Source organism: Heterodontus francisci, chromosome 1 (assembly GCF_036365525.1).
Source record: "Heterodontus francisci isolate sHetFra1 chromosome 1, sHetFra1.hap1, whole genome shotgun sequence".
NCBI classification, from domain to species: Eukaryota; Metazoa; Chordata; class Chondrichthyes; order Heterodontiformes; family Heterodontidae; genus Heterodontus; species Heterodontus francisci.
Window position 1 is genome coordinate 253,654,195 of NC_090371.1, and position 15,667 is coordinate 253,669,861.

At 42.2% G+C, this 15,667-nt stretch overlaps 1 protein-coding gene across 9 annotated transcripts in view; it reads left to right on the forward strand.

Moving 5' to 3' along the window:
- The window catches only part of LOC137375517 (la-related protein 1B-like), a 121,158-nt gene that overhangs the window by 32,189 nt on the left and 73,302 nt on the right, over positions 1–15,667 (forward strand). For all 9 annotated transcript variants that reach the window (XR_010976024.1, XM_068042885.1, XM_068042918.1 and 6 more), the window contains 3 exons: positions 1,307–1,366; positions 2,636–2,810; positions 14,545–14,688. Coding sequence is in view for 8 of the 9 variants with exons in the window: in XM_068042885.1 (XP_067898986.1) it covers positions 1,307–1,366; positions 2,636–2,810; positions 14,545–14,688 (379 nt within the window). In the remaining variant the exon portion in view is untranslated. The remainder of the gene's footprint in view (positions 1–1,306; positions 1,367–2,635; positions 2,811–14,544; positions 14,689–15,667) is intronic.

Below are 15,667 nucleotides of genomic sequence, written 5' to 3' on the forward strand. Positions count from 1 at the left end.
ACTTTGTTGCTTATCTGCACAAGCTTAAAGAAACTGTAACTAAATAACCTTTCAAGTCCAAAACGTACATGAACATTGGAGCCACGTACCGGAGGTGGTGATAAGAGTGTGTCCGACCTGAGCCTGAATGCCGGACCCAGAAGAGGTGCCCAACCTGATCTTGACCCATCGTCCGGTTCGGGTCAGGTAGCCATGCTCTAGTCACCATATTCAGTTTCCCACTCTCTACCACGCCCGCCTTCTTACTGCTCCCTCCCACCACTTCATGCTGCTTGCCGCTCCATCCCACCACACCCGACAGGTTGCCATTCCCTCCCGCTGCTCACTTCCCGCCTGGAGTGGAGAAGCGGTGGATTGGTGGGGGAGGAAAGGGAGCGACTGGGGTGCTGGCGACGAGGCAGGAAGCAAGCGGCTTGGTGGAGTGGCAGCCAGTAGGGCGTTGGAGAGAATGGTGGGAGGGAGCGGGGAAAAAGAGCAGCCATTGAGGCCACTTTTGAAAGCTCATGCTGGAGGCTGACGTCCCTTTCCGTGATGACATAATCGCGGGCATGTGTGCATGAGTACTGGCAAAGCCTGGGTGCATTTTGCGCATGTGCAGGGATGAATGCACTCCACATCTGCGCGCTGTTTGGACCGCAGTGATGACTTCAGCGCTTGGCTGCATTGTCAGGGGATGCTTTTTTTTTGAACTGTTGTGCAGGATCTGTTGTAGGAGAATCAGTGCTAAATACAGTGACACATTTTCTTCACAACACCTAAGTCAGCAAATTTGTTTCCTGATAATGCAGAGCACGCACAGAGCAATCGCCAACATCATCAGTGCGTCTGTACATTTGCCTGCTTGCCAGTATGGGTCTGTGCATGCACGTGTGAACGTCACCACGTAATGACGTGTAGATGTTGCTTCACCTCAACAGCTGCGATCGACGCTTCAATCGCCGCTTCTCTTCCCCGTTTCTTCCCGCAATTGGTGCCTCAATTGTTGCTTTTCTTACCTGCTCCCTCCTGCCGTTCTCTCCTGCACTTGCCTGCTCGCCACTGCATCCTGCCGCTCGCTTCCTGTTTGCCGCTAGCACCCTGCTCGCTCCCCATGATTCTGATGAAAGGTCACAGACCTGAAATGTTAACTTTGTTTCTGTCTCCACAGATGCTGCCGAGTATTTCCAGCACTTTTTGTTTTTATTTCAGATTTCCATCATCTGCAGTATTTTGCTTTTATTTCAGGTACAGTGGCTGTCTCCTATGCTGTAAGATTCTGTTAAGTCTGTTGAATTTTTAAATGGTCTATCTTTTCTTCATATTTTAGGCAAGTGACTTCAGTGACATTACAAACTGGCCAACACCAGGAGAAATTGCGAATAAAGAGGTATGTTACTGCGTAGTTCACTTGTTTTTATATTGAAATAATTCCCCCTCATCTGAAACAAGCCACATGTTTTTTTTAGGCGAACAGTTAATCTTTTAATTCAATCTGTAACTGTGAGTGTAAAGGATTTTTTTCAACCTGTATGCACAAACGGCATACCGTTGTTATCCAATAGGGGAAATCACCTTGGGATGCAGTCCTTTTAAAAAATTCTTACTCTGCAGCCATATGACTGCCACCTTTTCCCCTCTCCACTTTCCTTATGAGCATTTTCTTTTTCTTCCTGTCATTGACTGCAAATGTTAGTCTTCTGTACCAGAAGATGTTTCACTACTAGTTTCATGTTGATAACGAGCTCAAAATGTCTAAAGAATTTTCCTCAGAGATACAATTATATACCAGCAGGAAAACACTGGCTCAACTCCTGTACCTACTTTCTTTCTGTTTAAAACAAAGTTCCGCGTGTCTTATTTTAGCTGTAAAACCTAACTTCTGTCTTGTTATCCTGTATCTGAGCCCTTCACCAAAGCTAAGAATTTTTGAAGGAGAAAGTTCTAAATTTCCACTACCCTTTGTGCAAAGACATCACCTGAATTACCTAGCTCCAATTTTAATGTTACGCCTCCTGTTCTTGATTCCTCCAACAGAGGAATTAGTAATCAGTTTCCCTCTCTTTATTTACCCTTGAAATCCTTTCATAATTTTACACACCTTTATAAGGGGGATCACCCCTACTCTTCTGTACTGACCAAGGAATAGAGGCCAAGGCGATACGACGTTCGCTCCATAATTTAACCCTTTAAATTCCATTATCATTCTGGTTAACTTAATTGTTCAACAAAAATACAAAATGCAATGCTTTAACTTCAACCAGTTTTCTCTTTTCTCAATGAGAAGCTTAAAAAAAAATTAAACAATAGCATGTAATTTACTGTTGTAATAACAAGGCTATTGGTGCTTGCCTTCATTATTGGGTAAAACTGACAGCAATTTCTGTCATCTGCACATGTACAGTTACAGGCAAAAATTCATAAGTTGCTGACAATGATACCTTGCTCCTCAGGCTGCACTGTGGCAGTGTTTGCCGATGGGAATCACTTAAGGCGTGAACTGAAACTAATTAGCCATTATTATCGCACTTAAGACGGGTGAATGACGTAAACCTTGTTCAATCAGGAGTAACTGAGTTTTTAACTGTGTAGATTGTCATAATTACTGCTGAACAACCTCTCTGAATATTAGTTTTTGTATCTCTTCACGTTTTTATAGCACCATAACATCATGAACCAACCAAACAAAAAGCCTCTGAATAAAAATAAGAAAGACAAGACTGAAAAGAAAGACAACAGTGAGAGCAAAGAAAACAGAGAAGCACAGCAAAATGAGGAGGAAAAGTCAACCATTGAAGATGAATCCCACGGATCTTCACAAAAGGGGAAGAAAGGTAGTCTGTTTTGTACAGAAACCTCCAAGTTATGGTAATATTGTGATCTCTTCCTGCCTCCCTCCCCTACTGTCCTCAAATTAGAAGTTCCCAAGCATGATATTGCAGAAAAACAAATGTTTTTATATATTTAAAAAAAAAAAGTTGGGAGTACTCCATGTCAGGCAGAGAGAGAAGAGTGTACATTTCAGGTTGATTTCGTCAGAACTGGAAAAAGTTGGAGATATGTAACATGTTTTAAGCAAGTGGAGAGTCAGGGAAAAAGCTGAAAGAACAAAATGGAATATCTGTGGTAGGGCGGAATGCCAAAGAGATTAAATGCCTGTCCTGAGTATTTTCAGCATTTTTTGTTTTATTTCAGATTTCTAGCATCTGCAGTGTTTGTATTTTTTATTATTTTGTATCATCAACTTGACAGTCAGCTACCTCCAACAGATAATGCTGTAATCAATACTTGAGCTTGGATTTGCATCTTGCATATGGGCTTTGGAAGAAATGTAAAAGCAGACTTAATAGAGTTAAAAACCTAATTACAAATTTTTTTAACTATCAAAGGTGTGACTTAGCTTGATACGGTTTTCTAGCATTGAAGATCTAATGCCAGAAATTTAATAAAATAATCATCGCGCTCTCGCAAACACTCCTGTAAATAGGCTTAGCAGTGCGTATGGATAAATTAAATGCAGTTTCTGCATTCAGGTAACAGTTGACAGCCTCTTGAAGTTCATTTTCATATGTAAACCAGCCAAACGTAACTTCACAATTTACACTGCAAACATGCAATCTTGCCTATTATGGTAACTGAAGTATGCATATGTTTTCTGCATTTCCCCCACCCACCAATTTAGCTATTTCCTTGGAAAGTGTGTTCTTCAGATTTAAGCAACTATAAGTTGGCCAAATTTTTGCTGGCAGGCAATTTTTTATAATCTTGGTGTACTTTAGTGATTTATTTATTTACATAGTACTATTAAATTTTTTTTAGCTGGTTTCCTGAAATTTTATATGAAAGCAAAATGATGACCATTATTGTATTACTACCTGGACCTCACATTTAAACGAACCATAAATCCATGTATTTGCAGCACTACTTAGAAAAGAATTGTTCTTCTGAAACGAAGACCCAAAAATGCATAAATTAGTTGTAAATTTTCTCTGAAATGATGGCCAGTGATATAATTGGCACTTGTGTAGTGTTTTTTATGACTTCGGGATGTCAAAAAAGGGCTTCACTGCCAGTGACGTTTAGTCATTGTTTTAATGTAGGAGGACATGGCAGCCAATTTGTGCGAGGCAAGACCCCACAAACAGCATATGAACATATGAATTAGGAGTAGAAGTAGGCCATTCGGCCCCTCGATCCTGCTCCACCATTCAATATGATTATGTCTGATCTGTTTGTGTCTCAGATTGCACACTCCCATATACACTCGATAACCTTTGATTCCCTTGCCTAAAAAGAATCTATCTACCTCTGCCTTAAAAATATTCAATGACCCCGCCTCCTCCACCTTCTGAGGCAGAGAATTCCAAAGTCGCACAACCCTCAGAGAAAAAATTCTCCTCATCTCTGTCCTAAAAGGGCGACCCCTAACTTTAAAAGTGCCCCCTATTTCTGGACTCACCCACAAGAGGAAAACGTCCTTTCCACATCCACCTTGTCAAGTCCGTTCAGGATCATTTATACTTCAATCAAGTCTCCCCTCACATTTCTAAACTCCACTGAAAATAAGCGCAGTCTGTCCAGCCTTTCCTCAGAAGACAACCCGCTCATTCCAGATATCAATCTAGTAAACCTCCTCTGAACTGCCTCCCAACGCATTTACATCCTTCCTTAAACAAGAAGACTAAAACTGTGCACAGTATTAGAGATGTGGTCTCACCAATGCTCTGTATAACTGAAGCATAACATCCTTACTTTTATTTTCAATTCCTCTCGTAATAAAGGGTAGCATTCTATTAGCCTTCCTTGAGTTGCTGTACCTGCATACTAACTTTTTGTGACTCGTGCACTAGAACACCTAGATCCCTCTGCACCTCGGAATTCTCCGTTTAAGTAATACTCTGCTTTTTTTATTCCTGCCAAAGTGAACACCTTCACATTTTCCCCATTATGCTCCATCTGCCAGATCTTTTCCCTCACTCAACCTATCTATATCGGTCTGCAACCTCCTTATGTCTTCACAACAAACTTTCCTATCTATTTGTGTCATCTGCAAATTTAGCTACCATGCCATCGCTCCCCTCATCTAAGTCATTGATATAAACTGTAAAAAGTTGAGGCCCCAGCACAGATGCCGGCGGGCTTCCACTTGTCACATCCTGCCAATCAGAAAAGGATCCATTTCTGCATACTCTGTTTTCTGCCAGCCAGCCAATCTTCTATCTATGCTAATATGTTACCCCCTACACCATGAGCTCCTACTTTTTGCAATAACCTTTTATGTGGCACCTTGTGAAATGCCTTTTGGAAATCCAAGTTCAGTACATCAGTGAGCTCCCCTTTATCCACAGCACATGTCACTCCTTCAAAGAACTCCTACAAATTGGTTAAACATGATTTCCCTTTCACAACACCATGCTGACTATTCCTGATCACTTTGTGTTTTTCTAAGTGCCCAGCTATAGCTTCCTTAATGATTTGTTTCTAACCCCTTCCCCACGACAGACGTCAAGCTAATTGGCCTATTGTTAGTTTCGGCAGGCATCAAGTTCGGCACAGGCTTGGAGGGCCGAATGGCCTGTTCCTGTGCTGTACTGTTCTTTGCTTTTGTTCTACTTTCCAGTCTGATGGAACCGTTCCAGAATGACTAGGTGAGAAAAGGGTCTAGGGGTCACTCTCAGTCTTTACCTGGTCTTACCATAACAGGATTTAATTCTAAACACTGGGTTTTCAGCTCCCCCTTGGTGAATCCTTGTTCACTGCTTTCTAATTATAAAGCAAAGAAACCAGCATAAACAGGTTTTCTTAGGCTTAAAGAAGAAAGGTTGAAATTGATTAAACTTCAAATCTAATTTGGTTAACGCCTACAGATACATGATGCGCCCAAGCTAGCATACATACGCGATACACACATGCAGATAGGGGCAGAAAAGAGCAGAGGAATTGAAGTGGAAAAGTTTGAGGCAATCTCTGAAGAGGGTTTTTGTTACGGATCTTCAAGCTCACTGTACATTCCTTGATTGTTGGTAGATCTTGCTTTTCTTTGGGGCCCAGTATTCTTCTTAAACCTTGTTCGCTGTAGGAGACTTTTCTCTCTTGGGGTTCATGTGTCTTCATTGGATTTGGAATTCCATGAGAAAGAGATGGGAGCAGACAAGGAGAGGCTGTGGTTAGCCAGCCAGGAGAGGCCTTTTCAGTCCAGGAGCAGACAGACACTGAGTCCAAAGTGTTTGTACAATACGGAAAAATCCACGTTGCCATGCAGGTTAGGCATGTGATTAACTGGTCTGACCATGTCTTGGATTGTCGCAGAGTCGTATAAGCATAGAAACAGGCCCTTTGGCCCATCGCATCCACGCTGACCATAATGCCTATCTATACTAATCCCACCTGCCTGAATTAATTCCATATCCCTCTATTCCTTAAATAAAAGCAAAATACTGCGGATGCTGGAAATCTGAAATAAAAACAAGAAATGCTGGAAATACTCAGCAGAGTTCTGAAGAACGGTCACTGACCCAAAATGTTAACTCTGCTTTTCTCTGCGCAGATGCTGCCAGACCTGCTGAGTATTTCCAGCATTTCTTGTTTTTATCCCTCTATCCCTTGCTCATTCAAGTACCTGTCCAGGTGCCTCTTAAATGTTGCTCCTATTCCTGCTTCCACTACCACCTCTAGCAGCTCATTCCAGATGTCCACTATTCTTTGTGTGAAACATTTATCCCTTTGATGCCCTTTAAACCTCCTCCCTCTCACCTTAAATCTATGCCCTCTAGTTTTAGTCACCCCTACCATGGGAAACAGATTCTGGCCATCTACCCTATCTATGCCTCTCATAATTTTATATACCTCTATCATGTCCCTTCTCAGCCTCCTTCACTCCAGGGAAAACAGACCCAGCCTATCCAATCTCTCTTTAGAACTCAAGCCCTCCAAACCAGGCAACATCCTTGTGAATCTTTTCCGCACCCTCTCTAGCTTAATCACATCTTTCCTGTAGTGCGGCGACCAGAACTGCACACAGTACTCCAAATGCTGCCTAACCAACGTTATGTACAACTGTAACATGACGTCCCAACTCTTGTACTCAATGCCTCGGCCGATGAAGGCAAGTATGCCATATGCCTTCTTCACCACCCTGTCTACCTGTGTTGCCATTTTCAGGGAACTATGTACTTAACACCCCAAGGTGTCTCTGCTCAACAACACTCCCCAGGGCCCTGCCACTCGCTGTACATGTCCTGCCCTGGTTTAACTTCCCAAAATGCATCACTTCGCGTTAAATTCCGTTTGCCAATCCCTTGCCCACTTTCCCAGTTGATCTATATCCTGTCGTAACCTTAGACAACCTTCTTCACTGTCCACTATACCACCAATTTTGGTGTCATCTGCAAACTTACTAATCATGCCCCCTACATTCTCATCCAAGTCATTAATGTATATGACAAACAACAGAGGGCCCAGCACTGATCCCTGTGGCACACCACTGGTCACCGGCCTCCAATCTGAAAAACAACCCTCCACTACCACCCTCTGCCTCCTGTCACCAAGCCAATTTTGTATCCAGTTGGCTAGCTCACCCTGGATCCCATGTGTTCGAACCTTCTGGACCAGCCTACCATGTGGGAGATTGTCAAAGCCTTGCTAAGGTCCATGTAAACAACGTCCACCGCCCTGCCCTCCTCTATCCTCTTGGCCACCTCCTCACAAAACAATCAAATTCGTGAGACATGATTTCCCACGCACAAAGCCATGCTGACTATCCCTAATCAGACCTTGCCTTTCCAAATGCATATAAATCCTGTCTCTCAGAATCCCTTCCAATAACTTTCCCACCACTGATGTAAGGCTCACTGGCCTGTAGTTCCCTGGCTTATCCCTGCTGCCCTTCTTAAATAAAGGCACAACATTAGCTATCCTCCAGTCTTCCGGTATCTCACCCGTGGCTAACGATAATAGAAAATCTCTGCCAGGGCCCCAGCAATCTCCTCCCTTGCTTCCCATAGCATCCTCGGATACACCTGGTCAGGCCCTGGGGATTTATCCATTTTAATGCGCTTCAAAACCTCCAATACCACCTCCTTTGTAATGTTGATATGCTCCAGGATATCGCTGTTCCCTCCCTTGAACTCACTAGCTTCCATGACCTTCTCCACGGTAAATACAGAGAAGTATTCATTTAAGACCTCGCCCATTTCCCGTGGCTCCACACATAGATTACCACACTGATCCTTAAGGGGACCTACTCTCTCCCTAGCTACCCTTTTACTCTTAATATAGAATCTTTTAGGATTCTCCTCTAATCTGCCAGGGAAATCTCATGGGCCCCTTTTCGCCCTGCTAATTTCCTTCTTAAGTGTACTCCTACATCCCTTATACTCCTCGAGGGACTCGCTTGATCCCAGCTGCCTATACCTGACATATGCTGCCTCCTTTGTCCTGACCAGAGCCTCAGTATCCCTCGTCAACCAAGGTTCCCTAAACTTGCCAGCCTTGCCCTTCAATCAAACAGGAACATGCCGGCCCTGAACTCTTCCTATCTCTCTCTTTTAAAAGCCTCCCACTTGTATCACCTTAGTCTCTGGAATGCTGCTGTTACACACAATACCTGCTGATCAAGGTCCATTGTGGGTCGAATGTGCCAGGGAATGGTCCTTTGTCCTTCCAATCACTGTCTGTTAATATACAAATGTCTTTTCCAGTCATGGCTGATCTGTTTAACAAGTCCTTTCTTCACTCCAGTTTAGAGTTGTAGAGTTTTACAGCACAGAAGCAGGCCCTTCGGCCCAACACGCCTGTGCCAACCATCAAGCACCCATCCAATCTAATCCCATTTTCCCGCACTTGGCCCGTAGCCTTGTATGCTATGCCATTTCAAGTGCTCATCTAAATACTTAAATGTTGTGAGGGTTTCTGCCTCTGCCACCCCTTCAGGCAATGTGTTTCAGATTCCAACCACCCTCTGGATGGAAATTTTTTTCCTCAATTCCCCTCTAAACCTCCTGCCCCTTAGCTTAAATCTATGCCCCCGGTTATTGACCTCTCCACGAAGGGAAAAAGTTTCTTCCTATCTGTCCTATCAATACACCTCATAATTCTGTATACCTCAATCAGGTAACCCCTCAGCCTTCTTTGCTCCAAGGAAAACAACCCTAGCCTATCTAGTCTCTCTTCATAGCTGAAATGCTCCAGCCCAGGCAACATCCTGGTGAATCTCCTTTGCACCCTCTCCAGTGCAATCACATCCTTCCTATAGTGTGGTGCCCAGAACTGTACACAGTAGTCCAGCTGTGGCCTAACTAGCGTTTTATACAGCTCCATCATAACCTCCCTGCTCTTATATTCTATGCCTCAGCTAATAAAGGCAAGTATCCCATGCGCCTTCCTAACCACCTTATCTGCCTGTGCTGCTGCCTGCAGTGATCTATGGACCAGTACACCAAGGTCTCTCTGCCCCTCTGTACTTGCTAGGGTCCTACCATCCATTGTATATTCCCTTGCCTTGTTAGTCCTTGCAGTGTGCATCACCTCACATTTCTCAGGATTAAATTCCATCTGCCACTGCTCCGCCCATCTTATCAGCCCACCTATATCATCCTGTAATCTAAGGCTTTCCTCCTTTGTATTTACGACACCACCGATTTTCATGTCATCTGCAAACTTACTGATCATACCTCCTATATTCACGTCTAAATCATTAATGTACACTAATTAATACCTTAGTGTACACTATTTAAAATCAATGAGCATGACAAAATTAATGTGCCTCATTCTTGGCAGGTGGGGGCCTAGCATGACATGAGAATTTTGAAAAATTAACACCAATGCATCTACCCCCTCTAGCCACCTCTTTTAAAACCCAAAGATGAAATCCATCAGGACCCGGGGACTTGTTAGCCCGCAGCTGCTACCCGTTTACTCAGTATCGCTTCCTTGGTGATTTATAATTTCACCAAGTTCCTCTCTTCCTTCCACCTCCTGATTTTCAGCTATTACTGGAATGTTTTTTGTATCCTCTAGAGTGAAGACAGAAGCCGAATATTCATTTCATCCATCATTTCCTTATTATCTACTATTAATTCCCCATTCTCATTCTCTAGAGGACCAACGCTCACTTTACTTTTTTCCTTTTTAAATGCCTATAGAAACTCTTGCTATTTGTTATTACATTTCTAGCTAGCTTCCTCTCGTACTCTAATTTCTTTCTCCTGATTAAACTTTTAGTCGTTCTCTGCTGTTCTTTATCTCATTATATTCTGACCAGTGAAGTAACTAATTTGGTTTAGTGAAGGTGGTTAAGAGTTGAATGTTGTCCAAGACACACTCATAGAACTCCTCTGCTCCTCAAATATGGCCATGGGGGGGGAGGAAAAGGCTTGGTTTAATATCACCTTGTATTAATGGTTCAATCCTCTCGAATGGGGCTCGACCCCCTACCTTTTGAGAACTTCAGTATGCTATAAAATTGTTTCAAAGCTTGTTTCCTCAGCATTCATCATAGAGCCATCAGGGGTGCATTCTCAGTAAATGTGTTTGATATTAGGATGAAGGCTGCCTTTCAAGGATGCATCATGTCTGTACTGGGGGTGCTGTTCTTCATGATTGAGTTCACTGCTTTCTCTTCTTGACAGAAAATGATTTTTTCTTTCTCTTAGAATGTTCGAAGTTTTATCCACAATGTTAGGTGCTTTGCAGTGCCTGACATCAAATTGTGGCTTTGTATCTTTGTGCAAGCAACTTTAAGGATTGGATGACCTCCTTACTGGTCGCCACACTACCAGAAGGACGTGGAGGCTTTGGAGAGGGTACAGAGGAGGTTTACCAGGATGTTGCCTGGTCTGGAGGGCATTAGCTGTGAGGAGAGGTTGGAAAAACTCGGATTGTTTTCACTGGAACGACGGAGGTGGAGGGGCGACATGATAGAGGTTTACAAAGTTATGAGCGGCATGGACAGAGTGGATAGTCAGAAGCTTTTTCCCAGGGTGGAAGAGTCAGTTACTAGGAGACATAGGTTTAAGGTGCAAGGGGCAAAGTTTAGAGGGGATGTGCGAGGCAAGTCTTTTACACAGAGGGTGGTGAGTGCCTGGAACTTGCTGCCAGGGGAGGTGGTGGAAGCAGATACGATAGCGACGTTTAAGAGACATCTTGACAAATATATGAATAGGAAGGGAATAGAGGGATATGGGCCCCGGAAGTGCAAAAGGTGTTAGTTTAGGCAGGCATCAAAATCGGCGCAGGCTTGGAGGGCCGAATGGCCTGTTCCTGTGCTGTACTGTTCTTTGTTCTTTATGCTACAGTTATCAGCTGGTGGTCTTTATCTGCATCAACTGGTGTTATCAAAGTTCTATTGGAATTCTTTATCATACGTGTGTTGAAATGTGCTGGCACTGGCAAACGCTGGACATCAAATGGAGATAGCTTCATGGTGTTGCCCTGTAAAGTAATTGAATACACAGCAATTTCTGGGGACACGCTCCGACCTGCAAAGTACAGCTTGGAGTGTGGCTTTGGCACTTACTAGTGTTCATTCTTGTTAGGCACTCCATGTTACCTGAAGGGTAGGTTAGACACCAACTAAAGAGCTGGGCTCTGTCCCCAGTGGATTGCTTTTTTTTTCTTTTTCCCTCAATTTTTATCAGAGACTTTCTTCGTACAATCGTATAGCACAGAAGGCTGTTTGGTCCATCATGCCATTTAAAAAAATTATTCAGACTTCATATAAAATCTTATAACAGAGAAGGAAGTACCTGTGCCAGCTCTTGGAAAGAGTTTTCCCACTCCCTTACCTTTTCCCCATAGCCCTGCAAGTAGTTATTTTTTAAGTATATATCCAGTTCCCTTTTGCAGTTACTATTGAAACTGCTTCCACCATCCTTTGAGGCAGTGCATTTCAGATGCGACTTGCTGCGTTTAAAAAGAAAACAATTCTCCTTATCTGCCCTGTGGTTACTGACCTCGCAAGTGTAAACTATTTGCAAGGCCGGGGACTGCAACTCTAGTTTGTTTAGTATCTCCTTGTATCTTAACCCTTGGAGTCCAAGTACAATGCTTGTAAATCTGCACTGCACTCACGCCAAGCCCAACGTATCCTTCCTCAGAACTGCTCACACTACTCCAAGTCTGGTCTAACCAGGTCTTTATATAGCTGAAACCTGATTTCTGAACCTTTGTATTCTAGTTATCTAGGTGTAAAGACCAGCATTCCATTAGCCTTTTTGATTTTTTTTTTTTGTGTACATATCCATGGCATTTTAATCTATGCATATGGGGCCCCTAAGTCTCTCTGGACCTCCACTGCTACTAACCTTTCACCATTTAGTAATAACTCTGTTCTAACATTTTTAGGTCCAAGGTGGATGACCTCGCTTTTCTATATTGAAATCCATTTGCCACAGTTTTGTCCATTTACCTTTATTGATATCTTAGTAATTTTATGCTCCCATCTACGCTACTTACAATGGTGCCTATCTTTGTGTCATTGGCAAACGTGGACATGTGGCCTTCTATCCCATCGTCTACAACAACAACTTGTATTTATACAGAGCCTTTAACGTAATGAAAAGTCCCAAGGCACTTTACAGGAGCATTATAAAAGTATGACATCATGCCGCAAATGAAGGTACAAGGACAGTGACCAAAAGTTTGGTCAAAGAGGTAGATTTTAAGGAGCTTCTTGAAGGAGGAAAGCCAGGTGGAGAGGTATAGGGGAGAGTATTATAAAGTTTGGGGCCTAGGCAACTCGAGGTGAAACCACCAATGGTGGAGCAGTTAAAGTCAGGGATGCACAAGAGGCCAGAATTGAAAGAACACAGTTATCTTGGAGGGTTGAGAGTCTGGAGGAACTTGCAGAGATAGAGAGAGGCAAGGCCTTTGAAGGATTTAATAACAACGATGAGAATTTTTAATTCTGCTTGACTGAGAGCCAGTGTAGATCATCGAGCACAGGGGTGATAGGGGAACAGGACTTGGTGCGACTTAAGACTCAGACAGCAGAGCTTTAGATGACCTTAAGTTTAAGGAGAGTAGAATGTCGGAGATCAACCAGGAGTGTGTTGGAACAGTGAAGTCTAGAGGTAACACTAAGTCGTTGATAAATACAGTGAATAGTTGAGGCTTCAATACAGACCCTTGCGGGACACCACTTGCCATATCCTGCCAATTAGGCTGCCTGCCCATGATCCCTGCTCTGTATCCTTCCGTTCAGCCAATTTCCTAACCAGGTCAATAATTGCCTTCAATTCCATGAGCTTCAACTTTAGCTAACAGTTGCCTATGAGGGACTTTATCAAATGCTTTCTGTAAGTCTGTATAAATAACATCCATATACAACTATTATAAGATCTTCAGTATAGAAATAAAACCTGAAAGAAAATCTGTACTGATCATGTATCGTAGTTCATTGTGGTACTTTGCACAATCATAGCCTTATTCTTTCATAGATTTATTTTAGCGTTCTGTTCACTGGTCAGTTTGTTCTTCTAATCACAGTGCAGCAATAAGTCTTTTTGAAAGAATGATTTTTTTTCCAGCCAAAAGTCACGAAGTTCTTGAAGTTTAAAAAATGAGTAACAAATTGCTGGTAGACACTCGCGCTTTATGGAAAGCAAGTTTTTTTTGCTTCACCCACTATTTAGTCTTCCAGTTGGCCGTTTACATCCCTCCAGGTTCAATGCTATATCCTTCTTGCTAGATTCTTAAAGCTGAGTGAATATCAAAACTGCATTGAAGTGATTCAGTCTATTGTAATGGTCTGAATTGGGATCTAGGTGATTTAACCAACCTATTCTGAATAACTAGCAAAATACTCGTTTACATTATATACTTTTGAATCTAAGTAAAACACAAGTCCATTTTTTGAACTATGCTGAGCTTGGATTATTTCATATGAACTTGACTTATTGTTCCATATTTGTGGATAACGTGTTTTAGTCGACTGTTCCATCATGGGGTTTATTCTGATTCCTCCTTTACCGAGAGTGGTGAGACTGGAGTAGGTCGAGGCAAGTAGCATAGGTGCATTTAAGAGGAAGATAGATACAGATATGAGGGAGAAAAGAGAGCTGATGGGGTGAGATAAAGCAAATAGAGTGGGAGGTATGTGGAGCATAAACATCTTACGGACTGTTCTCTGTATTTAATTTAATGAGGTACAGTTGATCCAAGATGATTTTTTTTTGTATGGCCAGCAGATGACTATATTTAAATTGTTTGTACTTCACTGGTACACCACTGGTGTAAAATCATGATCAATGGATTTTTTTTTTAAACTCGTTTTGTGGTATTTTTGTTACTTGGAGATAAATAATTCCACTTGTTGACATAACTGTATCTATTTAGTTTTACTATTTCTGTTCATGGTTTTTTTATATTTTGAGTCTAATTGCTCATCAGAGATCATGATATAAGTTCTTTTTGGAGGAAAATATTTTTGTTTATACATGCAAATCAAAAGACAATTTCCAAGATTTTCCTTGTTATAGAACTTTTACTTGGTTCCTGGAAAATCACCTTGAAGGATAGTACAACTTAAGCACATATAACTACTTTTGTTTTGTTTCAAAAACATTTTAGCGAACAAGCATAAATGGGTTCCATTACACCTGGAGGAAATGAAACCAGATGGGCAAGAAAGGCCGAGCTCACGTAGCAGTTCACGATCTCAGTCAGATACAACACGATCGCTACAAAACAACAAAAGAAATGATTATTCAAGAAGTAAGTGTCCTGAACTCTTTTTTTTTTTAAGTACTGTGCAACATTTAAATGCTTATTTAAATTAGACCTGTGATTGTATTATATAGGACCTCAACAATAACTGATTGTGAGGAACCTGAATGCATAGTCTTGGCTTCCTTGTTTCACAGATGTCAGCAATTAGAGTATTTACATTTTTTAATGTTTGCCTCAAAAGTCAACTTGTCTTTATTACATGGATTCAAATATGAGAAAGGAAAGTACACTTACTAAGCTTTCTGGAGTTTAGAGTGCACAAAACAACAGTACTACTGTTGTGAAATCTGTACAAACTTATTTACTCTGTCATGTACATAAGGAGCCGTGATGAAATAAATAATGAAATGGAAGAATTATGGATTAAAAACATCAACTGTCAAACAAAGCCACAGGAACATGGACACGTGTGTCGCAGTCAAAATGGAGTAGCGGTCATGTGACCCCCCTCCTGTATTGGAAATCAAACTTGTCTGCAAAGATGAAACTTTGGTGGTGGTGGTGGGAGAGGAGAGATCAAGCCAGAACCTCAGAAAGCTAGTCCAGCCAGAGGTGGTGCAAGAGATCCAGCCAAGCAAGAAGTATCCTGCTGAACAACAACTGGAACAGCCACGACAGCAGAGACTGTCCACCAGCTTTGTGCTGAGTACTAACAACTAGACTCTACAACAAGACTACAAACATACAAACCTGTGAAGATTCAACAGGTTTACTGTAAACCACGAACACTTACCTCACTTTGCACTTTAAACTTTTTTTTATATTCATGGGATATGGGCATTGCTGACTAGGTCTGCATTTGTTGCCCATCCTTATTGCCCTTGAACTGAGTGGCTTGATAGGCCATTTTAGAGGGCAGTTAAGAGTCAACCACATTGGTCTGGAGTCACGCGTAGGCCAGACCTGGTAAGGATGGCAGGTTTAGTGAACCAGATGGGTTTTTACAACAATCGACAATGGAGAT